Source organism: Moschus berezovskii, chromosome 6 (genome assembly GCF_049115385.1).
Source record: "Moschus berezovskii isolate FMDL1 chromosome 6, NW_MosBer_1.0, whole genome shotgun sequence".
Classification (NCBI taxonomy): Eukaryota; Metazoa; Chordata; class Mammalia; order Artiodactyla; family Moschidae; genus Moschus; species Moschus berezovskii.
In genome coordinates this window covers 102,567,635-102,594,893 of record NC_142465.1, presented here as the reverse complement: position 1 = coordinate 102,594,893, position 27,259 = coordinate 102,567,635, and the positions used below count along the sequence as shown (strand labels likewise).

The 27,259-nt window shown below is 42.5% G+C and overlaps 1 protein-coding gene across 1 annotated transcript; it reads right to left on the bottom strand.

Moving 5' to 3' along the window:
• Positions 1–810: 810 nt before the first annotated feature.
• Positions 811–25,969, bottom strand: MANSC1 (MANSC domain containing 1). The gene is made up of 4 exons (XM_055396015.2): positions 25,775–25,969; positions 18,713–19,028; positions 13,633–13,773; positions 811–2,155 (listed from the first exon to the last, which is right to left on the bottom strand). The coding sequence occupies exons 2-4, from the start codon at positions 18,933–18,935 to the stop codon at positions 1,278–1,280; spliced, it is 1,242 nt and encodes a 413-aa protein (XP_055251990.2). The 5' UTR covers positions 18,936–19,028; positions 25,775–25,969; the 3' UTR covers positions 811–1,277.
• Positions 25,970–27,259: the final 1,290 nt, after the last annotated feature.

Below are 27,259 nucleotides of genomic sequence, written 5' to 3'. Positions count from 1 at the left end.
AAGTGAGTCACACAAATTTTTTTGTTTCCCAAAGCCTACAGAGTTATGTTTACACCATCCTGAGTAGTATGTGCAATAGCACTGTCTAAAAAAAAGTATACACCTTACTTAATATTAAAATATTGCTAAAAAGAATGCTAACCATCACCTGAGCCTTCAGCAATTCACAACAGTAATATCAAAGATCATTAATTACAGATCCCGAGAACCAATACAATAATTATGAAAAAGCTTGAAATATTGTGAGAATTAACTAAAATGTGATACAGAGACAGGAACTGAACGAATGCTGTTGAAAAATGGTGCCAACAGACTTGCTTGTAGCAGGGGTTGTCATAAATCTTCAATTTGTAAAAAATGCAGTATCTGCAAAGCGTGATAAAGTGAAGAACAATAAAATGGAGTATGCCTGTCATTTTAAGTGTTATCTGTTCTTTCCATTGTTATTCCAAATAAAGCCAAAATTGACTATTGGTCAAGTTTAGATAAGGAATTATAAATCATACTGTTACATTTTAAACTTACTTAAGTTTAGAAAATGCCTGTGTATTTTATTTCTTTGAAAAAAAAAATAGTTAGCTAGAACAGACCCAAAGTAGATTTGGCCATGTATCAGAACTCACTTATCACTGTCTCTATACAGGCTAATATTCTGCTAGAATTCTCCCTAAGGACTCCCTTTTGCTCACTGATGGGAAAAGGAGGGGGGGTTGTCATTTTAACTTAGAACACATATTTTCATCATTTAATCATTTTGCTGGTGGGAATAAATTTAAAGTTATCCAACTGGATGTGTCACTTACAGGAACATTACTGAGTACCAAAAGATTTATTCAAATATTTAATTGGAAGGAACTACATCTGGAATAAGTTTTACTGGAATTCTTATAAAAAGGAAAGTAAATCCATTAGAATTAATATCATAAACAGTCAACTTTATCTGGAACCAGAAACATCAGTGAAACGGAGCCTAGGAATCCTAACCCTTTTTCTCTGTAAAAAAGCCAGTCGCTTTCCAATTTACGTGGCAATTATTCTTTATTGCTTTAGGTAGAGCTTTGTTTTCATCTAATGGTTTAGAGACAGATCACTCAAGCCACCCCATTTGTTTCTTTGCCCCCTTTCTCTTTAAAGAATAAGGAAAAAGAATGCAGTAAGAGGCATCTGCCTATCTTCAAAACACTTGAAAAATCCTGCGAAGATCAGAAAGTCAGCAGAAACTCGCTGCAGTGAAGCTAGTAGTAACCACACGAATTAAGAGACACCTAGTGTTCTCCTTAGATGTCAACGTAGATGCCATTGATCAGATAATCAAGCCTTGAGTAACGTTTTCTGCGGAGGGATTCTAGCAGCATTCTGCCCAAGAGGGCCAGGCCTATGGCAAGAAAGAGGACCCCGAAGAGCACAGTCCCAATCAGGAGCCACTGCTCAAAGGCAAGGCCTTGCTGGCTTCCTAGAGCATTGCTCAGGGAGGGGTCGCCTGGACTGGCCTTCCCATTCTCCTGGGAAGCTGTCATATTTGTAGCAGGAGAATCCACATTTGATGAAGGAAAAGTAACAGAGGCCCCGGCATCCTCCGCGCTCCAAGTCAAATTGGCAATGTCTCGAAAGGGCACCGTGGCTGGTGGGCCTCGCGAGTCCATGGATGCCCTAGAGATGGGCGTCGAAACTGCAGTTGTGGTCGTCCTAGTGATTGCAGCTACGGGTGGGGCGGAGGTGGCTCTCCGAGGCTGCCAAGCTAGAGATGGCATCACTGCCGTGTTGGTGGCAGGGAGGGATGTGGAGAGAGACTTCGGAATGGCCAGGATGGTGTGCAGAGAAGACACTGCCGTCGTCGAGGGGAACGCTGTCCCATTTTCAGGGAGCAGATTAGCTATTGCTGGTCCTGAGGAAGACTGTGATGTCTGAGAGTGGCCTTCTTCTTTATAAACAGATGACGGTGGACTCTCCGGATCAATCTTGAGTAGTTTCTCCAAGTGATCCGAGGATCCAGACGTCTGAGAAAATGAATCTCTCCATAAGACGGTGGGCTCTGAGTCATGGGTTGGAGGCTGGGGAGTGGGAGTGATGGCATGGGAAGACCCGCCAGGGAAGATGGAGATTTCCTGGGCTACTCCTGGGCTTGGCAAATCAGTTCTGGCCAAAGATGGGAAATCTGAAAATGAAAAGAAAATAATAGGGGAAGACTTTGACATTTCCATATGAAGGGAGGACAGAAGACACAAACATTATCAGCTTATTCAATAAGATCTCAGACTGTTGCTACCTGATATTTCACGGTACGTGCATGGGAGCTAAGTCACTTCAGTCGCATCTGACTCTTTGTGACCCTATGGACTGTAGCCTGTCAGGCTCCTCTGTCCATGGGATTCTCCAGGCAAGAATACTGGAGTCGGTTGCCATGCCCTCCTCCAGGAGATCTTTCAGGACCAGGGATCAAACCTGAGGCTCCTGCATTGCAGGTGAATTTTCACCACTGAGCCGTCAGGGAAGCCCAATATTTCATGGTACAAGGACCTGGACTCTCCTGCAGAAGCTCTGGTTTATTTCTAGAGTGATGATACAGAGGTTTATTTCTAGAGTGATAGCACCTTCCTTCTAGAGGAAGGAGGAGGTGGGAGGTGCCAGCAAAGATACTAAAAGGAGTTCAGTGGGTGCAGCAAGGGCTTCCCAGGTGGCACAGCGGTAAAGAATCTGCCTGCAATGCAGGAGACAGGGGTTCAATCTCTGGGTCAGGAAGATCCCCTGGAGAAGGAAATAGCAACCCACTCCAGTATTCTTGCATGAATCTTAGTTCTCCAACCAGGGATGGAACCCATGCCCGTAAGTGTGGAGTCTTGATCACTGGACCACTAGGGAAGTCCCCTCCTTTTGACTCTTGAAGATTAAAATTCTACAGCCAGTATCTCAGGTTCTGAAGACCAAGGACCAGTATTTGAAGTCATGCTGGCCACGTGGCTGACACAAAAAGCAGACAATCACAGTCCCAACTCCTGCGGAGGAGGAACCAACCTCAGATGCTCCTCCTGCTTGAGAAAGGTTAGGAGTTTGCTCTTTGTCACACATGCTGTTTATGACAACTCAAACTGAAAAGGCCAGTTAAAGCAATCTGAGGCAAGGAAAGGCCAGCTGAATTGCACCGTATTATTCTGCTATTTAGGACCTTCTAGGTGGCACTAGTGATAAAGAACTCGCCTGCCATCGGAGGAGACATAAGAGACTTGGGTTCCTGGGGTGGGAAGATCCCCTGGAGGAAGGCATGGCAACCCACTCCAGTATTCTTGCCTAGAGAATTCCATGGATAGAGAAGCCTGGCCGGCTACAGTCCACAGGGTTGCAAAGATGTGCACACAACAGAGGCAACTTAGCATGCGCTCACTCTGCTACTGGGCTAATCATCACACTTCAGTAAGAACTGAAGAAACACAAGGAAGGAAGCAAAGGAATTTTCTAGCATTCACTGGTTCATTCTCCTCTGTTCTCTTTTCCCTCTTCTATTTCAGCTCCCCTCAATACCAATTCTAAACCAGCCCTCACTGTCCTCTCTCCTAACAAATAGATTCAGAGGCACATCCACATTTGTGACATCTTTGACTACTCTCTAAACTTCACACCACTTGAGGTTCTTTAGAACTCTCACTTATTAAGCCATCTAGGACAGGGGTCAGCAAGTTATGGCCTGAGAGCCAAATCTAGCCTGCCATCTCTCTCTCTCTCTAATATTTTTTTTATTGATTTGCGGGTGCTGGGTCTTAGTTGCAGCAATATGGGGTCTTTATTTGCAGCACTCGAACTCTTAGTTGCAGCATGTTGGATCTAGTTCCCTGACAGGGATCAAACCCAGGCCCCCTGCTCTGGGATTTCAGAGTCTTAGCCACTGGACCACCAGAGAAGTCCCTGCCACCTCTCTTTATAAGGCTTGCAAGCTAAGAATGGCTTCTACATTCCAAAATGATTGAAAAAAAAATCAAAAAGGATATTTTGTAACACATGAAAATTATATGAAATTTACATTTCAGTTTCCATAAATTAAGTTTTATTGGCACACAAGCATGCTCATTTGTTTACTTATTGTCTATGGCTATCTCTACTGCAAGGACAGAGGTCAGGATGTCTGACAGATGGCATATGGCCCACTAATCCTAAAGGACTTGCCTGAAAAGCCTAAAACACCTATTATTTGGCCCCTGACAGAAAAAAGTTTGTTGGCACCTGCTCTAGGACACTCTCAAATAGAACGCTGATGCCTGAAATTCTTCCAACAAAGCTGAAGGAAAGAGTTTCTGCTGCAGGTGATATGACATTGGCAGGCATAGTGTCACCGTGAGACAAACAGCATCTGTATTTTTAGGCTGTGTCAGATATTTTTAAAACAAGCGGGACTCATCATATTTCATTTTAAAATTAAAAAAAAAAAGACTAAGTAAATGCTCTGTGATGTATGTGAACTCAGAAGTTAAGCCCATTGACAAGAATGACCAAAACAGCTGTTTTCTTTCTCAAGAATGCAAGGTTATAAATAAAACAAAGCGAGGGCTAGTCCCATTTCTTGATAAGATTCACCTATTGGCTAAGATCCTAGAACCACGCTGGGATCCTCCACACCTGTTCCATTTACCTCACCCTCTGATGCTTGCCATTGGGGTGTGGTGTTTTCTCTCAGTCACACAGACACGAGCTACAGAAGACGCTGGGAAACAGCCCTGTGTACTCAGCCCCTCTTTTGAGTCTCATATGCAGCGACGTCACTAGATAAAACAATTTGAGTACTGACTATTAACTTGGAGACCAGCTGAGCCAACAGACTCTCAATTTATTCTATTTCTGAATTCCCCTATTCTAGTCTATTCTAGTCCTTGGTTGCATGACAGACCACCAAGCCTCAAAAACAAACAAACTGACATTAAATTATGTCCAGCTGCAATGGTTTTATAGAATGAACAGAGTGCACTGTCATCTTTGGAACTTTTGGTCTGTAAATATCAGTCAATCACAGGAAACTGAGTTCATCTCTAAACAAACCGCCAAAAATATGTACTGGATTTCACTCTAACCGGGAGGCAGACAATTCATTTTTATGGGGTAATCTCAATCCAGCAATATGGGCAGATTCAGAAATAGTATTACAAACACAGTTTGCAAACATCTGTGAATACAGACAGGACACCAAGTCTGGCGTCCTTTGCCCCTAGGTATCAACCGGCTCTGGGCTGGTGATGCCCCCTGGTGGCTGCCACAGGAACTGTTGGATTCTAATTTCACTTTATTACCTTCACACTGGTGGCTCAGAAGGTTAAGTGTTTGCCTCCGATGCGGGAGGCGGGGTTCGATCCCTGGGTCACGCAGATACCCTGGAGAAGGAAATGGCAACCCACTCCCGTACTCTTGCCTGGAAAATCCCATGGACACAGTCCACAGGGTCGCAAAGAGTCGTACACGACTGAGCGACTTCACTTTCACTTTCACCTTCACACTGAACCCACTCCAGTATTGCTTGAAAAATCCCATGGACAGAGGAGCCTGGCAGGCTACAGTCCATGGTGTCACAAGAGTCGGACATGACTTAGCGACTAAACCACCAACACCACCTTCACAATGGCCCTTAAAAAAATGGTTTCTGCAAGAGCCAAGCTTTTCCTCCCACTTCCAGTGGAGAAAATCTTTACCTCTGCTGTCTCTAATGTATGTATTATCAAAGCAACAACATGACAAAAGTATTATGAAAGTTATAAAATAAATTCGACTATCATTTCCATCATAATGTCCCAGCACCTGTTAATATTTATGTATACCTTAAAACTAAAAATTTTTCATGTAACTTAAAAACAGTTGGGTGTTTTTCACCTGAAATTCAGGTGACCTTTGACTTCTACATCTCAAACTTACTTTTTAATATCTGTATCGTATTCCCTCAAATGGATACATCATGTTTTACACCTTACCATTCCCTAGCACTTGGACATCTAAGTTGTAGAAACTTTTAAACTAATTTCCTTTAACAGTCACTCTCAAAGAGCTGCTTTCACTTTTAAAACTAATTACACAATAAAAAGTTTCACACCAATCACTTTTTCTTTGATATAGATTTTATGGATCAATGATCAATGCAAAGAAATAGAGGAAAACAATAGAATGGGAAAGACTAGAGATCTCTTCAAGAAAATTAGAAATACCAAGGGAACATTTCATGCAAAGAAGGGCTCAGTAAAGGACAGAAATGGTATGGACCTAACAGAAGCAGAAGATATTAAGAAGAGGTGGCAAGAATACACAGAAGAACTGTACAAAAAATCTTCACATCCCAGATAATTATGATGGTGTGATCACTCACCTAGAGCCAGACATCCTGGAACTCGAAGTCAAGTGGGCCTTAGGAAGCATCACTACAAACAAAGCTAGTGGAGGTGATGGAATTCCAGCTGAGCTATTTCAGATCCTAAAAGATGATGCTGTGAAAGTGTTGCACTCAATATGCCATCAAATTTGGAAAACTCAGCAGTGGCCACTGGACTGGAAAAGGTCAGTTTTCATTCCAATCCCAAAGAAAGGCAATGCCAAAGAATGTTCAAACTACTGCACAATTGCACTCATCTCACACACTAGCAAAGTAATGCTGAAAATTCTCCAGGCCAGGCTTCAACAGTACGTGAACTGTGAACTTCCAGATGTTCAAGCTGGATTAGAAAAGGTAGAGGAACCAGAGATCAAATTTCTAACATCCGTTGGATTATCAAAAAAGCAAGAGAGTTCCAGAAAGATAGCTACTTCTGCTTTATTGACTATGCTAAAGCCTTTGATTGTGTGGATCACCACAAACTGGAAAATTATTCAAGAGATGGGAATACCAGACCACCTTACCTGCCTCCTGAGAAATCTGTATGGAAGTCAAGAAGCAACAGACATGGAACATGGACATGGAACAACAGACTGGTTCCAAATCTGGAAAGGGGTACGTCAAGGCTGTATATTGTCACCCTGCTTATTTAACTTATATGCAGAGTACATCATGAGAAATGCTGGACTGGATGAAGCACAAGCTGGAATCAAGATTGCTGGGAGAAACATCAAAAACCTCAGATATGCAAATGACACCACCCTTATTGCAGAAAGCGAAGAAGAGCTAAAGAGCGTCTTGATGAAAGTGAAAGAGGAGAGTGAAAAGGTTGGCTTGAAGCTCAACATTCAGAAAACTAAGATCACGGCATCTGGTCCCATCACTTCCTGGCAAATAGATGGGGAAACAGTGGAAACAGTGAGAGACTTATGTTTTGGGGGCTCCAAAATCACTGCAGATGGTGACTGTGGCCATGAAATTAAAAGATGCTTACTCCTTGGAAGAAAAGCTATGATCAACCTAGACAGCATATTACAAAGCAGAGACATTACTTTGCCAACAAAAGTCCGTCTAGTCAAACCTATGGTTTTTCCAGTATGGATGTGAGAGTTGGACTATAAAGAAAGCTAAGCACCAAAGAATTGATGCTTTTGAACTGTGGTGTTGGAGAAGACTCTTGAGAGTCTCTTAGGCTGCAAGCAGATCCAACCAGTCCATCCTAAAATAAATCAATCCTGAATATTCATTGGAAGGACTGATGCTGAAACTCCAATACTTTGGCCACCTGATGCGGAGAACTGACTCATTTGAAAAGACCCTGATGCTGGGAAAGATTGAAGGTGGGAGGAGAAGGGAACGACAGAGGATGAGATGGTTGGATGGCATCACTGACTCGATGGACATGAGTTTGAGCAAGCTCCGGGAGCTGGTGATGAACAGGGAGGCCTGGTGTGCTGCAGTCCATGGGGCTGCAAAGAGTCGGACACAACTGAGCGACTAAACTGAACTGAACTAAACTGACAGATATTATGGAAGTATAGAATTACTGGATTACATTATAATTTCTATAATATTCCATCATTTATTTAATATTCTGCTTTAATCATGAAATAGATGAGAGAAAAGACACACAGTGAGTGGAAGAAAGGACACAATGAGGAAGAGGCAGCAAGAAGGGACCAGAGAGATGGATGTGATGGCCCAGCTTCTAACTGATGGGAGCTCGTGAAAGAGAAAAATAAACATTCCAATTAGTGTCTGAGCCCTGCCACCTTTGGAAACTCAGACCAAGGTGTTCAGATTCTGCTAGATACCCTCCCCGTGTGTTCAACAGGCTCTGCAGTGTTCCAGGTGATGAAAAAAGAGGACCAGCTACATCCACACATTACTGCTGGTCCCGGGGTTTTCACTCAGGATTACATATAGACGTGAAGAAGCCAAACAGTTAGGGGCAGCCGCCCTGGCCAGTGTGAAGCCCAGAAAGAGCAGGAGGCGATAAGACTCTTTCCGTGCAAGGTAAGATCTGGGATGTTCTGAGAAACCTAATTTGTTCTGTTACCATTTTTCACCACTGTCGTAAAATACAGTTCATACAACACACTACTTAAACCCTTTTTAGGAGAACAGTTCCATGGCATTGAGTATATTCACATGGTTGTATAACCATCACCCTTATCCACCTCCAGAGCAAAACTGAAACTCTGTACCTTATCTGCCAATCTTTTAGGACTTGAGCTTCTATCACTATGTAGGAAGAATTTACACAAGCAATCTGTGCTTTATGCTCCTGTTTAAAGGAATGTTGGAGACATCAAGCTTTCCTAGTTCATGAACAAAACTCAGACACAGCCTCATCGAGCAGACAAAGCAGGGTCAGTGTCCGGGCGCCCTGGGCAGCACTAGGCCCCAGAAAATCTTCATTGCCCTTTCCCTCCAACCCCCAAACCGCTTCTCTTCAAATCTTCCCTAGTTCAGCAGACAGCGCTACTGTCCAGCTAGGTGCTCAAGTCAAGAACTACAACTCGGGGCTTCCCTGGTGCTCCAGTGGTAAAGAATTCGCCTGCCAATGCAGGGGACATGGGTTCCATCCCTGGTCCAGGAAGACCCCACATGCCAAGGAGCAACTAAGCCCATGCACCACAACTACTGAGCCTGCACTCTAGAGCTCAGGAGCCGCAACTACTGAAACCATATGCCCTAGGGCCTGTGCTCCACAACAAGAGAAGCCACTGTGATTCGAAACCCACGCTTCGCAACTACAGAGTAGCCCCCACTTTCCACAGTGAGAGAAAGCCCACACGCAGCAACGAAGACCCAGCACAGCCAAAACTAAATAAATTAAAAGAAAAAAAGAACTAGGATTCAGCTTCATTCTTCTCGTTTCCTCATTCCCCACATCCACACCGACCAGTAAGCCCTGCCAACACTACCTCTGAAATGGCCCGTAGTTTACTTCCCTCCATCTCCTCCACCGCCTCCCTGGTCCCCAAGGCCATGGCCTTCCACTATGATCTTCATCCCGCCTCCAAGCCAGCCTTCCCATTTGCCCTCTTGCTGATTCATGCTTGTCCATTCCGAATAGAGCAGTCAGGGTGAGTTTTGAGAAATCACCTTTAAAACAGCACGTTACGGAGTGGGGATGAACTGGGAGACTGGGATTAATATATACACACTATTGACACTGTGTTTTAAATAGATAACTAATGAGAACCTACTGTACAGCACAGGGAACTCTACTCAAAGCTGTGTGGTGATCTAGATGGGAAGGAAATCCAAAAAAGAAGGGATACATGTATGCCTATAGCTTATTCACTTTGCTGTACAGCAGAAACTAACGCAACGTTGTAAAGCAACCATGTTTTTGTTTAGTCGCTAAGCCACGACCAACTCTTTGCAACCTCATGGACTGTAGCCCACCAGACTCCTCTGCCCATGGAATTCTACAGGCAATAATACTGGAGAGGATAGCCCTTTCCTTCTCCAAGGGATCTTCTCAACTCAGGGACTAAACCTGTGTCTCTTGCATTGGCAGGCGATTCTTGACCACTGAGCCACCAGGGAAGCCAAAGGAACTACACTCCAATAAAAATTAATCAAAGCAAAACGGAAACCCAGCATGTTACATACCTCCTGAAAAACTCCCAATGGCTTCTTACTACGCCTCTAAATAAAAACTCCCTACCCTCTGCAAAGTTTGAGGGGCTCGCCCCACTTTCCTTCCTTATTGCATATCACTCTTTACACGCTTCACCATGAGTCAGCCACTGAGACTGGGGTGTTTGAACAAACACTCCCAAACCATTCTGCCTTAAGATATTGGATCAGGTTGTTTCCTCGGCCTGGAAGGTCTTCGCACTATTTTCTCACATCTGGCTCCTCACTGTTCAGATCTCAGCTTAGGGGTTACAACTTCACAGATGTGTCCCCTGATCACCTAATCGAGATGGTCCACTCAGTGATAATCTATTATGTTGTCTTAGCTTAATTACCTGCTCTTGTGACTCTATTTTTTTTTTTTAAATGGGAATTTTATGTTTTCAGTTTCTCTGCATTGAAAATATATTCTTATATAGAGGCCATGTTTCATTTTTTTATGATCACTGAGTGTTATTTTTTTAAATGGAGGATAATTGCTTTACAATGCTGTGTGAGCTTCTGCTATACAACAGCTGTAAGTATATACTGATATCAGTTCAGTTCAGTTCAGTCGCTCAGTCGTGTCCGACTCTTTGCGACCCTATGAATCACAGCACGCCAGGCCTCCCTGTCCATCACCAACTCCCGGAGTTCACTCAAACTCATGTCCATCGAGTCGGTGATGCCATCCAGCCATCTCATTCTCAGTTGTCCCCTTTTCCTCCTGCCCCCAATCCCTCCCAGCATCAGGGTCTTTTCCAGTGAGTCAACTCATCGCATGAGGTGGCCAAAGTATTGGAGTTTCAGCTTTAGCATCAGTCCTTCCAATGAACACTCAGGACTGATCTCCTTTAGAATGGACTGGTTGGATCTCCTTGCAGTCCAAGGGACTCTCAAGAGTCTTCTCCAGCACCACAGTTCAAAAGCATCAATTCTTTGGCACTCAGCTTGCTTCACAGTCCAACTCTCACATCCACACATGACCACTGGAAAAACCATAGCCTTGACTAGACGGACCTTGGTCGGCAAAGTAATGTCTCTGCTTTTTAATATGCTGCCTAGGTTGGTCATAACTTTCCTTCCAAGGAGTAAGCGTCTTTTAATTTCATGGCTGCAATCGGCATCCGCAGCAATTTTGGAGCCCCCAAAAATAAAGTCGTCAAGGCTGTATATTGTCACCTTGCTTATTTAACTTATATGCAGAGTACATCATGAGGAACGCTGGGCTGGAAGAAGCACAAGCTGGAATCAAGATTGCTGGGAGAAATATCAATAACCTCAGATATGCAGATGACACCACCCTTATGGCAGAAAGTGAAGAGGAACTCAAAAGCCTCTTGATGAAAGTGAAAGAGGAGAGTGAAAAGGTTGGCTTGAAGCTCAACATTCAGAAAACAAAGATCATGGCATCTGGTCCCATCACTTCATGGGAAATAGATGGAAAAACAGTGGAAACAGTGTCAGACTTTATTTTTTTGGGCTCCAAAATCACTGCAGATGCTGACTGCAGCCATGAAATTAAAAGACGCTTACTCCTTGGAAGGAAAGTTATGACCAACCTAGATAGCATATTAAAAAGCAGAGACATTACTTTGCCAACAAAGGTCCGTCTAGTCAAGGCTATGGTTTTTCCCGTGGTCATGTATGGATGTGAGAGTTGGACTGTGAAGAAAGCTGATCGCCAAAGAATTGATGCATTTGAACTGTGGTGTTGGAGAAGACTCTTGAGAGTCCCTTGTACCGCCAGGAGATCCAACCAGTCCATTCTAAGGGAGATCAATCCTGGATGTTCATTGGAAGGACTGATGCTAAAGCTGAAACTGCAATACTTTGGCCACCTCATGCGACGAGTTGACTCACTGGAAAAGACTCTGATGCTGGGAAAGATTGGGGGCGGGAGGAGAAAGGGACGACTGAGAATGAGATGGCTGGATGGCATCACCGACTGTGGACATGAGTTTCAGTGAACTCCGGGAGTTGGTGATGGATAGGGAGGCCTGGCGTGCTGTGATTCATGGTGTCGCGGAGAGTCGGACACGACTGAGCGACTGAACTGAACTAAAGTCTGACACTGTTTCCACTGTTTCTCCATCTATTTCCCATGAAGTGATGCGACCAGAAGCCATGATCTTAGTTTTCTGAATGTTGAGCTATATACCCTCCTAATTGAGCCTCCCTCCCATCCCACCCCACCCCAATCCTACCCTTCTAGGTCATCACAGAGCATCGGGCTGAGCTCTTTGTGCTATACAGTAGCTTTCCACTAGCTGTCTATTTTACTAAGTACTATTTTTTAATTTAAAATTTCTTACTGAAGTATAGTTGATTTACTATATTGTGTTAATTTCTGCTGTACAGCAAAGTGATTAAATTTTGAATTTTTAATCTTTTTTATATTCTTTTAGGATACATTTTTATATTCATTTCTATATACATTTTATATTCTTTATACATTTTTATATAAATGTATAATCTTTTATACAGTTTTATATTCTTTTATAATACATTCTTTTTTATATTCTTTACTATTATGATTTTTCAGAGGATACTGAATATAGTTCTCTGTGCTATTCAGCAGGACTCTGCTCTTAAAATGGTTAAAGTAGTGCATTATATAGAGGACCTCATGCTGTGTATCCATTCTATATACAATAGGTTACATGTGCTAGCCCCAAACTCCTACTCCATCCCTCCCCCAAACCCATACTCCGTAGCAACCACAAGTCTGTTCTCAATGTCCATGGTGACTCTATTTTTTATATTATTTATTTATTAAGGTTATTGTCTCTCTTTCCTAAAATATTAGTGCCAGAAGTGAGAACCTTGTTTTTCATGTTTAATATCATATCTTTGTATCCTTAGGATATTAAAAATGCTTGGCACATAAGAGATGCTAAGTAAAATTTGTTGCTTATTGAATAAATGAAAAAAGGACAATATTGCTTCTACCTAAGGGTATAAGGATAAAAACTTTCTAAAACTTAAAGGAAACTTGAAAGCATTGCATCCTGAGAAATTAACAAGCCAAAGTCTCACCAAGACAGATCCAAATGACTATATTATTTTTACTTGGTTATTTTCTGTATTCTGAGCAAATACATAATTTCCAAGTATAAAGACTATATCTCCAATGCCTTGCACAAAATTTGGCACATGGCAGATTCTCAACAACTTCTTAAATGCACTTCTTTTCAGGTCTGGATAACAAAATCCAGTAAGTTTGACTTCAGAGAGTGTGATAATAAAATAGTTGTACCTAATAACAAATGGAATTTTATATACTGTATTTACACAGGTCTTAACTCTTTCAAAACAGTCACCCTGGAGACCTGCACACTTATTCCAGTGTTGCTGACATAGTTTACAGAGGTGTTTCAAAATGTTTTAAGAAAGGTCTGTGTATCTTTTATCTTTCGAAGAAAAAAAAAAACGAAACAAAAACAAAACAAAATACTATCATTCATAAGTATTTCACTGGGGAAAAGAAAAGATGTTTGGTTGAATCAACTGAAACTTAAATCATGAGATTTTTCTGATGTGCCTCTGTATTTGTGATCCCCTTTGGTAGTTTTTCTTCGACTCTTTGGTAGAAAACCTTTCTAAGTGAATCATATCCTTAAATAATTCCAATCACAAAAGACAAAGAACAAGGTTCTTATTACCTCGAATTATCCTGTAACTCATAAGTCCCTTTGCTGGTTTCAGGGGACAGGCTTCCTTGCTGGGACAGAAGAACAGGTAGCAGTTGGGTAGTTTAATTTTTTTTTGAGTGTCGAAGATCATCAAGTTACATGCTTTGTCTCCTGTAATGAAAGGTTTCATAAGTAACTATTTTGAAATAGGATTTTCCAAAATGTATGGAGAGCAGGAAAACTTCATTTATTCTGGTAGCCAACACAAAAACCTTTTTGTTTGCTGCCTGCTGGCTGCTGAGTCATTTCCTTTTCCTTGGTTTAGTCACGGAAAGCAATTTTTAAAGACCTTGGGTTTAAAACTCTGAATGAAGGTAACTTTGGCAAAGCATATTAAATTTTTTTTAATTAAAAATTTTTTTCAGCTGCACGGCATGTGAGATCTTAGTTTCCCAGCCAGAGATTGAATCCCTGCCTCCTACATTTGAAGCTCAGAGTCAATCACTTGGCCACCGGGGAAGTCCTGGCAAAATACATTTTTTTAAAATTATGAAAGTACAATAACACATTAACAGGAGACTTGGAAAATACAGAACACAGTTACATATAGTTCTACTACATATTACAATTATGTTTTTAAGTAGATAAAGATTTTTAGTTGGAGTTTCAATATCAGGCTCTCAAAAATTAATAGAAGAAATAGAACAGTAGAAGGATACAGTAGACTTGAAAAAAACCCAATTCAACCTAATAAAGATTTATACAGTTTTCACACAATAGCAGGATACAAAGTCCTATTCAAGTTTCCATAGACTATAAACCAGGAGACACTGGAACATATCCAGGGACATAAAACAAGGTGCAAAAACTTCATGGTCTAAAGTTATTAAAATCATACAGAATCTGTTCTTTTGTCACTGTGGAATGATGTTAGAAATCAATATCAAAAGATATTTGAAAATAAGACACATTTTCAAGTGTAATGTGATATTTACCAACTGAGATCATCACAATAGTAAAAGATGCTGGCAAAACCCATTTTTAAAAGTACATTTCATTCTTTAGAAAGAAGCCTTCCATTTGCTAAAATATTTATCAAAATATACATAGAAATACTGACTCTACAATTCAGTACTGAGTTGGACTTTAGGAATGGATTTAACCCTAATGATTTTACATGTCTCTTGCATCCTGAAGGCATCTTAGATGCCTATGAAGCCATCAGTTCTGGTTTTCTAGAGGGGGGTAGAAACAGTAAATTTAGCCTTATATAACATGCCTCCTTCCAATGAATGAATCTGTATAGCTTTACTTTTATCAGTACCATTCTCCTTTTGGGTCTTCAAATTTCCACTCTTTGTTATCATTTTTGTTTGTCTCCCAATCAGGCAGAGGTCAGAGATCCCTCGATGGGAAATAAGACTGAGTTCGCTTCCACAGGGGTTTTTATCCTGTCGTCTCTCCACTACCCAGATAACAAGAAAGGCACGTCAGTGGCTCTGACTTTTCTTCTCCCCGCAATGTGATAATCCTGCAGTACCATTTACGGTGTCACTTAGGTAAAGAGGAGGGTCCATAGGGTCCACATTGTACACAGAATTTTGTGTCCTTTGTATCTGTGGGCATTTTTCTAGAGTCTGTGGCTATGGGCAAATTATCAAAGTGTTTTTTTGAGCCCCAAACAGTTAAAAACCAATGCCTGGTAAAAGAAGGAAAAGTTGGAGATCCATTAACTGAGACCCATGGTTACCTCTGCTTAGGGCATGGCAACCTACTCCAGTATTCTTGCCTGGAGAAACCCATGGACTGAGGAGTTTGGGGGGCTACAGTCCATGGGGTCACAAAGAGTTGGATATGACTGAGCAACTGAGTATGCACGCATGCACAGTAAAGCAGCAACAGCGTTTTTGCTTGTGGAACAAAGCCGTAAATCCTCAAGGAACTGAAGAGAAAGGCCAGGTGTCCTGTGTGGCCAGAAAATGCCCACGTGGCATTCAGTCCTATTTGTAGAGCGTCTTTCTAATTCACGTAAATGTTGGTGTCAACATTTAGAGAAAAACTAGAAGTTTAAATGAGAGCTCTATCAATTACTTCTCCATAAAGAGTGTCCAAAAGCATGCTTGTCAATTTGAGATCACTGAAGGATTTGTTTCCTCCTGACAGCAAATATAGGCGCTTCCCAGGTGGCACAGTAGTGAAGAACCCACCTGCCAATGAAGGAGACACAAGAGATGCAGGTTTGACCCCTGGGTGGGGAAGATACCCTGGAGGAGGAAATGGCAACCCACTCCAGTATTCTTGCCCAGGAAATCCCATGGACAGAGGAGCCTGGTGGGCTACAGTTCACAGGGTCGCAAAACAGTCAGGTACAACTCAGCAACTGAACAGGCAATCATGACAGCAAATATATGGTGTCATTTCTATTGAATTCTCTAGTTCTCTAACACCAATGGGGTGTCTTACAATTCAACTCGATTCTGATACTAATTGCCTGGAGTGTCAGACCCCACAGCTTCTATGGCTCAGTCCCAAAAGACTGTTCCCACTCAGACGCCAGTCACAAATCACAGTCACAAGACGCCCAGGTTACTCACACATACGCCCAACTAGGCTACCACCTCCCATCTCAGACTCAATAATTCGCTAGGACTACTCACAGAACTGAGGAAAATGCAGTACTTACTGTTACACTTAATTATAAAGGATACAAATGAACAGCCAGATGAAGAGGTACACAGGGTGAGGTCTGGGAGGGTCCCGAGTGCAGGAGACTCCGTCCCTGGTGGGACTGGGGTGCCTCCTGGCACATGGATATGTTCACCAATTTGGAAGCTCCCCAAACCCACCATTTAGGGGTTTTCATGGCAGTTTTATTATGTAGGCAAAATGATTAGGTCATTGGCCATTGTGACTGAATTCAGTCTCCACCCCACTTCCCTTACCTGGAGGTGGGTGGGGAGACTCAAAGTTTCAAGTTTCTAAGCAAAGCTTGGTCTTTCTGGTGACTAGCAACCCTCCCAAAGCTATTTGGGCTTAGTCTTCAGTCGTGTCCAACTCTTTGTGACCCCATGGACTCTAGCCTGCCAGGCTCCTCTGTCCACGAGATTCTTCAGGCAAGAATACTGGAGTGGGTTGCTATTCCCTTCTCCAGGGCATCTTCCCAACCCAGGGATCGAACTTGCATCTATTACATCTCTGGTAGGTGGGTTCTTTACCACTAGAACCACCTAGGAACCCCATCTATCTGGGACCCATTAAAAGGTACCTCATGAGCATAAGTTCAGGTATGGTGGAATGGGGCTCATTATGAATAATAGAAGAAGCTCCTTTGCTCAGAGAATTGCCAGGGTTTTAGGAGCTCTGTGCCAGGAATCAGGGACAGAGACTAGAAATAAATATGCAGAATTTGTGTCCTTCAATTTCATGCCCATATATATTTATATTACCATACCACAATCATAGAATGAAAAGGAAATAAAGATGTAAGAGAAAGCATATGATTTTGTTGGCTGATGATAAATCAAGTAAGGATCACGAGTCCAGTGTTCACTAGCTCTCCTAGGGACCTTGACAATGGGCCTTTTCCATCTTATTAATGGTTTATCTCCAGCACCTAGCAAACTATTAGATGCTCAATAAATTTAGGTGTTTTTTTTTTTTTTCATCTAGGGAATTAGGACAGGATCATAAGGAACTAAAAAATGATCACTGTTTTCACTTAGATATATACTTCTGTTTTCAGGTAATATGTTTGGAACCTGAAATGTCCAAGGACGTGGTTCAATCCTGTGGGCCTCAGTTTTCCTTTGTGTATTGCAAAAGGGTCATTCCAAGCCCCTTGCCGTGCCTCTTAGAGTCTAAGAAGCTGCAATGAGTGGTCAGTGGCTTCCTGAGTCACCTATGCCACAAGCTCCAGGAAAGGGAGGGGAAATGGAAATTTTGTGCTTCCACTTAAAATGCAAATGCTGATTTTCCTATGAGATGACTTAAAATGTTTATTTTTTGTCTTAATTCCCTTTCTGTTTCAACGTTCTTTCTTTTAAAAAATTATTTCATTTATTATTTTTATTAATTTGGAATACAGTGTGACTTTAATTTTATTTCGTTGCTGGCTGTGCTGAGTCTCCGCGGCTGCTCGCAGGTTTTCTCTAGTCGCAGCGAGCGGGAGCTACTCTCTAGTTAAGGTCTCACGGCTTTCTCATTGTGGTGGCTTCTCTTGTTCTGGAGCACGGGCTCTAGAGCGTGTGGGCTTCAGTAGTTGCAGTGCACAGGCTCAGTAATTGCAGCCTGTGGGCCCTAGAGCATGGGTTTCATTGCTCCATGGCATGTGGGATCTTCCCAGACCAGGGATCGAACCCATGTCCCCTGCACTGGCAGGCTGATTCTCAACCATTGGATCATCGGGAAAGTCCCTAAATGTTCTTTCTAAAGTTACACTGGGGTTTCCCCAGTGCCTTAGCGGTAAAGGATCTGCCAATGCAGAAGACATGGGTTTGATCCCTGGCTCAGGAAGATCCCACATACCATGAAGCATGTGCCACAGCTACTGAGCCTGTGCTCTACGCTCTGGAGCCTGGAAGCCACAACTACTAAGCCCGCGTGCCCTAGCTACTGAAGCCTGTGGGCCCTAGAGCCCACACTCAGCAACAAGAGAAGCCACCACAATGAGAAGCCCACACACAAAAACTAGCAAATAGCCCCCATTCACCACAACTAGAAAAAAGCCCGAGCAGCAGTGAAGACCAAGCACAGTCAATAAATAAACAAATAAAACTAAAGTCACACTGTATTTCCAATATTCCATGATAACGATAGCCAAGCATTTAAATAGGATTTTTGGTTTTGCTATCTTAGATGCCTGTTAGGACATAATACCAGTGGTTTTCAACCTTTTTCTACCCAGATACCTAAGTGATACATGTACACTCATAGGTAACTTTGACTCAGCTTAGGGAAGAGGAGAGCACACCGTGGAACATTCCCGAGTGATTGTACCACCCATTTTTCTACCCCACTGAGAATCCCTAGTACAAACTACTCAGCCTCATCGACCAGGTACTTATATCACAAAACACACGGAATGAACAGTCATCGAGGCATTGTTACTTACCTGATATGTTTCTCGTTGAGCAGCAAGAATTAATGCAGTCCTGTTGAGTTAATGTATGTATGGGCTCATTGCCTCTGATTCCCTTGGAAAGAGACGACTGGATGTCAATGACCACATCTTCAAGGCTCTCAGTGAGGCAGTTCTGACTGGTGGACAGTCTTAGTGTCAGGAAACAAATCATTACAAAAGTGTAAGTCAAGCTCCATCCTCCCCGGAAGAACATGTTAAATTTCAGCTTAGTCTTCAAAGGTCGGATAAACTCTCCCTCCTGCTTGAGTCTGCTTCAAGAAGATGGTACAGACGATGGAACTTCTCTCTAGGACAAAAATAGGAAATTAGCAATGAGTTTTGTTTCTTTGAATGAACCTAGAGAAGCTGCATTTCATTTCCTTCAAATCAATGTAAACGACTCACAATTCATAGAAGGCCAGAAATAAACAAGTATTTTTTTATTCATTTCACTTTTAATAGACTTAAGACAAACTTTCATTAAAAACTTGGCAAAAAGCTAATAAGCACACACACATATATATTGGGTTGGTCAAAAAGTACACTGAGGTTTTTCTATAGGATTGTACAGGAAAACCCTAATGAGCTATCTGGCCAACCCAATGCTATCATATTAATTATTAAAATCTGACAAATGTCTAAGAAAGAGGAGTAAAATACCATAGTAGTCTGCCTTTCAGTTTTAGAATCCTTCCTCTTCCTGCCTCTCCTAACAAGAGGGGAAAAGACATAAAATCTGCAGTCACTGATGAAGCAGTAAATGATCACAGATCATTGGTTTGGACATATTTTCTCTCTCAGTAATAACAATTAACATTTTAAATCACCTACTGAGTGGAAGGCAGGGTAAACATTTACATATATTATCCTAGTTAATTCTTACACCAGCTCTGCAAAAAAGCTATTATTTTTCTCATTTTACAGATGAGGAAATTGAGGCTGCCTTTTTTTATTGCTCTTTTTAAGTATCACACCAGAGGCAGGTTAATGCTAATAATCTAATTCTAGGAATTAGCCCATCAGCAGGATGATCTAGCTTCATCTAACTTAGTTGAAGGAAAGTGTAAGGGCAAGAGTTATTTTCGACATCCCTAAAAACATTGCCAAAGAATTGATGCTTTTGAACTGTGGTGCTGGAGAAGACTCTTGAGAGTCCCTTGGACTGCAAGGAGATCCAACCAGTCCATTCTAAAGGAGATCGATCCTGGGTGTTCATTGGAAGGACTGATGCGAAAGCTGAAACTACAATACTTTGGCCACCTCATGCGACGAGTTGACTCACTGGAAAAGACTCTGATCCTGGGAAGGATTGGGGGAGGGAGGAGAAGGGGACGACAGAGAATGAGATGGCTGGATGGCATCACCGACTCGATGGACATGAGTTTGGGTGAACTCCGGGAGTTGGTGATGGACAGGGAGGCCTGGTGTGCTGTGATTCATGGGGTCGCAAAGAGTCAGACACGACTGAGCGACTGAACTGAACTGAACTGAAAAACACAAAAGTCCTAATACATATTAATTCCAACTCCATTGGTGAGCTGGTTCTTCCAGGAAGAAAAAAAAAGTTAAACTGGCAATGCTATACCAGAAACTAACCTCATTTCCAGAATACAAATTGTTCACTAATGATAGCCTAGATCAGAATTAACAATTAAGTTTTCTTTTTAGGTCGTGAAGCCTTTGGTAACCTTTTGGTCATGTACCCTTTGATACTCTGGTGATGCTTAGGTTCTCTTCTGACATGTTTTAAAATGTATAAAAGACATGTTTTTAAATGTATAAAATGAAAAATATAGGATTACAAAGGAAGATAGTCCTATTGAAATGTAATCATTGAAGAGTTTTTTTTTTAAGTGCCTTTACAAATCTGATGAAAGATACCAAGAATGATCTTAAGAAATCAAGAGATATACCATGTTCATCAACAGCACTACTCAATATTGTTAGGATGTCAGTTCTTCCCAACTTGGTCTACACAGTCAATGCAATTTCAATCAAAATCCCAGTACATTATTTTATAGATCTCAACAAACCAATTTTTTAAAAAATTTATTATATTTTTTGGCTGTGCTGTGTGGCTTGTGAGATTTAGTTCCCCAACCAGGGATGGAATGCTAGCCCTTGCTGTGAGAGCTCAGAGTCCTAACTACTGGACCACCAAGGAACTCCCTCAATGAGCCAATCTTAAAGTTTACATGGAAATGCAGAAAGGCCCAGAACAGTCAGCACAACACTGAAGAAGAACAAAGCTGGAGGAGTGACAGTACCTGACTTCAGCACTTAACCATAAACCACCAGTAATCAAGACAAGGTGCTACTGGGAAAAGAACAGACAAATAAATGAATGGGACAGAAGAGTGAGCCCAGAAATAGACCTGAACAAACACAGTCACCTGATCTCTGACAAAGGAACAAAGGCAATTCAACAGACCAAGGACAGTCTTCTCAAAAATGGTGCTGGACAATTGGACAAAAAAATCTAGACCCTGACCTTACACCTTTCACAAAAATTAACTCAAAATGGATCACAGACCTAACTGTACAATGCAAAGCTATAAAACTCCATATAACATAGAATAAAGTCTCTGTGACCTTAGACTGGATGATGAGTTTCTAGATACAACACCAAAAGCACAATCTGTGAAAGAAAAAATTGGGAGGTTGGATTTCATTAAAATAAAAAACTTCTGCTCTATGCAAGACACTGTTGAGACAGTGAAAAGTTAAGCCACAGGCTAGGAGAAAGTATTTTCAAAACACATATTTGATAAATAACTGGTAGCTAAAATACACAAAGAACTCTTAAAACTGAACAAAAAGAAAAAAAACCCAATTAAAAGTGGGCAAAAATCTGGACACCTCCCCAAGGAAGCAAATAAAAAGGTGCTCAATCTCACTGTCATTAGGGAATTGCAAATTAAAAGAACGAGATGCAGGCTTTCCCAGTGGCTCAGGGGTAAAGAATCCACCTGCCAGTGCAGGAAACAAGGGTTCAGTCTCTGTTCTGGGAAGATTCCACATGTTATGGAGCAAACAAGACCATGCACCACAACTACTAAGCTTGTGTTCTAGACCCACAAGCCGCAACGACTGAGCCCAGGAGCCACAACTACTGAAGCCCATGCGCTCTAGAGTCTGAGCTCCACAACAAGAGAAGCCACTTCGGTGAGAAGCCCCCTCAGTGGGAAGCCCGCACACCACATTGAGAGAGTAGCCCTCATTCGCAGTAACTAGAGAAAACCTCGCACGGCAACAAAGACCCAGCACAACCAAAATAAATAAATAAAATTACTTAAAAAAAAATAATGAGATGTCACAACACGTTTACAAGAATGCCTAAAAAAAAAAAAAAGTTAATACTAAATCCTGACAAAAACCCACATACAAATATTTATAATAGTTTTTATATTTGCCAAAAAAACTGGAAATAGCCAAGATGTCCCTTACTAGGTCAAGAGATAAGCAAATTGCGGTATATCACTACAGTTGAATATTATTCAGCAGGAAATGAGTTATCAAGTCACAAAAAGAGGAACCTTAATTGTATATCATTTGGTGAAAGAAGGAAATGGCAACCCACTCCAGTATTCTTGCCTGGAAAATTCCATGGATACAGGAGTTTGGTGGGCTACAGTCCGTGGGGTCACAAAGAGTCAGACAGGACTGAGCGACTAACAATTTCACTTTAAGTGAAAAAAGCTAGTATCTGATTCCAACACTATGACATTCTGGAAAAGGCAAAACAAGATTGACAGTGAAAGATCAGTCGCTGTCTGGAGGAAAGGGTGGAGTACAAAGGATTTTGAAGGCAGTGAAACTATTTTATATGACTCTGTAATGATGAAAACATATCATTACATTTGTCAAAACCTATAGAGCTGTAAAATATAAGAGTGTACCCTAATATAAATAGGTAGACTTTAGTCAGTAAAAAAATCAATATAGTTTTAAAAAAATATAATATGGTAACAAAGCACAATACTTTCCTTGCTGTTATGTCCAACTTCCCAAAAGAGCAAAATGAAAATAACAGTTTCTCTATGTAAGCACATCATGTACATTATGTCATTTAATCCTTACATGAATTCTAGAAGCTAAATCCCATTAGCTCCACTTTCAGTTAAAAAAATAACTGTGTGATAAATGACACATCTAAGCACTGCCATAATTTTTTGAATGACCCATTTTAAAATTAATTTTTAATGGAGTATAGTTGTTTTACAATGTTGTTCTAGTTTCTGCTGTACAACGAAGTGAATCAGCTCTAAGTACACATACACCCCTCCCTATTGAGCCTCCTTCCCACCCCAGCCCTCTAATCAGAGCACTGAGCTGAGCTCCCTGTGCTATGAAGCAGCCTCCCACTAGCTCTCTATTTTACACAGCGTAGTGTATACATGTCAATCTATTCTCCCAATTCGTCTCACATTCCCTTTCCCCTACTGTGTCCACATGTCACTTCTCTACACCTGCATCACTATTCCTGCCTTGCAGTAAGGCTCGTCTGTACCATCTTTTTAGATTCCATACATATGTACAAATTCATATATGATATTTTTCTCTTTCTGACTTACTTCATTCTGTATGACAGACTCTACCCAGGCCCATCCACACCGATACAAATGACCCAATTTTGTTCCATTTTATCACTGCCATAATTTTGAAGTAGTGTCGAATGTAATGATTTTGAGACATATTTAGTAAGGAATGTGATATGGAAATAAGTACCACTTCTGCCACAGGCAAATCAGAGCTGCCCTACCACTAATCCCACTGCGGCTTTTGCCTACATGCCTCTTAAAGGAAATACCACACTGCATTTAGAGGTTAGCAAAATAAACTTTTCCACCCACGTTCACAGATTTTCTGAATGCTGCCCATGGACTCCCCTACCCCATCCCCCCAGGGTAAGAATCCTGGCACAAGTTACTTTATATGCTACCACACTTTGCAAATCTTTTCTAGTCACTGGAAGGAAAAAATCCCAACAGAAACAAAAATAAAAACCAGACCAACACTTGGCTTTGAATGGATTCTAAGAGTCTCTCCTGAAGCTGCTGCAATGAAACGAACTGTGATGCGGGATGCAGGAGGAAAGCTGGGCTTCTAGTACCAGCACCTTTTCTGTGCCTGCAAGCAGGAATGAAGAACTTATCTCATTAACAGTATCCAACCGTTACTTGGTAAATTAATTCTTCCAATCCGTTTATTATTTAGGCCTTGAAGGTCCACAGAGGAACAGATTTTTAAATGTGGCATACACATGCAGTAGAATATTATTCAGCTACAAAAAGGAATGAAATTCTAATACAAGCTACCTCCTGAAAACATTATGCTAACTGAAATAAAATGGATACAAAAGGACAAATGCTGAATGTGTGCACTTATACTACATATCTGGCTTCCCTAGTGGCTCAGATGGTAAAGAATCCACCTGCAACGCAGGAGACCCAGGTTCAGTCCCTGCGTTGGGAAGATCCCCTGGAGAAGGGAATGGCAACCCACTCCCATATTCCTGCCTGGAGAACCCCATGGACAGAGAGCCTGGTGGACTACAGTCCATGGGGTGGCAAAGAACTGGACATGATTGAGGGACTACTAACACTAGGGCACCAAGTATCTAGAAAAGGCAAAGTCAAAGAGATAAAAAACTAGAATTGAACTTACCAGAGGTTGGTGGAGGCAGGAGGGGGAGCTATTGTTTAACAGGTGCAGAGTTTCTGTTTGGGGTGCCCCAGATACCCTGAAAATGGATAGTTGTTGTGGTCCGGGCTTGGGTTGGAAAAGAATTTCCAGACATGAGACAGAATGAGAGGGAAATAGAGCTTATTAGATTGGGAGATGCTGTTAGAACAGCTGGCCAGCTCAAGGGAGAAACCATGTTGAACAGGGGTCCTTAGTCCACTTTTCTACCCAGCGTACAAGGAGTGGGATAGGGGTCTTGCGGGTCATTTGCTGATTGGAGGAGTCACGTATACTGGGTAGAGGGGAGAGTAAGGCAAATACCTACTCCCTATGGGGCAGGAGGGGAGCCAGGTTATACTGCTCAGGAGGACCTGAAATCCATTAATAGTTATCATGGGGGAGGGAAGGACGGTAAGGGTCTGGTTTTTCTGTTCCTGCATTCCAAGACCCTTCTTGGTTTTTTTCTGCTCTTTCATCCTCGGGTCACCCCAGTAGTGATGGTTACCCCATAATGGGAATGTACTTAAAGCCACTAAACTCTACCCTTAAAAGTGATCAAAATGATACATTTTGTTATGTGTGAGGGAGTGAGTGAAAGTAGCTCAGTCTTGTCCAACTCTTTGCTGCCCCATGGACTGTAGTCTGCCTGTCAGGCTCCTCTGTCCATGGGATTCTCCAGCAAGAATACTGAAGTGGGGTGCCATGACCCCCTCCAGGGGATCTTCCTGACCCAGGGATCCAACCCAGGTCTCCCACATTGCCTGTGGTTCTTTACTGTCTGAGCCACCAGGGAAGCCCTTGTTTTGTGTATTTTACCACAATAAAAAGATCAAACCAAGCATACAATTAAACAAAAAAAGGTGCAAAGTGAAGTTGAATTCTGTTGGAAACCAGTGGGAAAGGGATCCAGGTGGGAAGAAGACGCACCTGGGCTTTCACACCTGCTGAGTAGAGTCACAGGATCTTACCAGCAATCACTCGGTCAAATATTGTAAATAATTTTTTCTCATAGCATAATCTAACAATTTATCAAAGTGTTTATAGCTGCACACACACACACCTTACAGAGTATTAGACAATTAGCAGGTTGGATGAAAACAGGAGACAAAGCATACAAGAGAACAAGGGAAATTTGCCCTTTCTTTGAGGAAGTATACGGGGCTCACGAAAAGACTCTTCTGCCGCAGCAGCTGGCTTGCCCGGAGACCCCCCTTGGGGATACAGGGGTCACCAGCAACCGCTCAGCCCCTCCCGGCTCCAGCCCGGTGGTCCGAGCTCCCGGGGGAGCGGGGGAACTTCGCTCCGGGAAAGAAGGTGATGCTGTCCGCGGGGGCTGGGGGCGAGGGAACGATGGAGAAGAGCCTTTACCTGGCACGGGAGGCCGAGGTCCTGCTGCCCTCCAGCTTCAGTGCAGCCCCGCACGTTCCGGGAAGCAGCGGCGGGTCTGCGAGGGGATCCGGGGCTCCGCAGCCCCCGCTTAGCCTGGGGTTTGTGCTTCCCGAGTTCCTGCTTCCGTTGCGGCGGCCGAAAGTTTGCCGGTGGGGGAAGGGCACGTTCCCGCCCTGCAACCCGGAGCTGCTTCCCAGCAACCTGGAAAGGTCCCCTGAGCCCCGCGGAGAGCCGGGAGTCCCTCCCACACACCTCCCCATCTATGCTCGGGATCCGGGCTGTGCGTGCAGCCAGGACGGGGAGCTCAACCCTGGTGTATGCTTGAGGGTCTGCATCTTCGGATTCCCTGAGAACAGGGCAAATAACCCATGATGGAAGTCAAGCAGTACAAAATGTACATCATCAGACGCACCTCCTTTGATTGCACTTAGCAGATTTTGCATTAAAAAGAAAAAAACAACTGAAGGTTTGTGGCAATCCTGCCTGGAGTGAGTCTATTGGTGCCATGTTTCCAACAGTATCTGTATCTCTGTGTCACCTTTTGGTGATTATCCCAATAGTTAAAACTTTTTCGTTATTATTATGTTTATTAGGATTGTGATTTGTCATCAGTGATCTTTGATGTTACTGCTATGACTTGCTAAGTGTTATGATGCTTGTCATTGTTTAGTCGATAAATCCTGTCTGACTCTTGCAACCCTGTGACTGTAGCCCACCAGGCTTCTCTGTCCGTGGGATTCTCCAGGCAAGAATGCTGGAGAGGACTGCTGTTTACTTCTTCAGGGGATCTTCCTGACCCTGGGATGGAACCCACATTTCCTTCATTGGCAGATGGATTTTTTACCACTGAGTCACTGCTGCTGCTGCTGCTTCTGCTAAGTCGCTTCAGTCGTGTCCGACTCTGTGCGACCCCATACACGGCAACCCACCAGGCTCCCCCGTCCCTGGGATTCACCAGGCAAGAACACTGGAGTGGGTTGCCATTTCCTTCTCCTAGGAAAGCCCAAAGGTTATGATGATAGCTAGCATTTTTTTAAGCAATATTTTAACATTAATGGATGTATATTTTTAGGTGTAACGCCTTTACACACTTAATAGACTACAATGCAGTGTAAGCATAATGTTTATGTTGCTGCTTCTGCTATTTGGTTGCTAAGTCGTGTCAAACTCTTTGCAATCCCACGGACTATAGCCCACCAGGCTCCTCTGTCCCTGGGATTCTCCAGGCAAGAATACTGGAGTGGGTTGCCATTTCCTTCTCCAGGGGATCATCCTCCCTACAGGGATGAACTTTCATCACATGCATTGGCAGATGGATTCTTTACCACTGAGCCACCTGGGCTTCCCCAAACATAATTTTTATAGGCACTGGGAAACCAAAAATAATTGTGTGACTTTATTGAGACGTCTGCCTTGTTTTGGTGGTCTGATACTGAACTGTCCTGAATCCAGATACACCTGTAG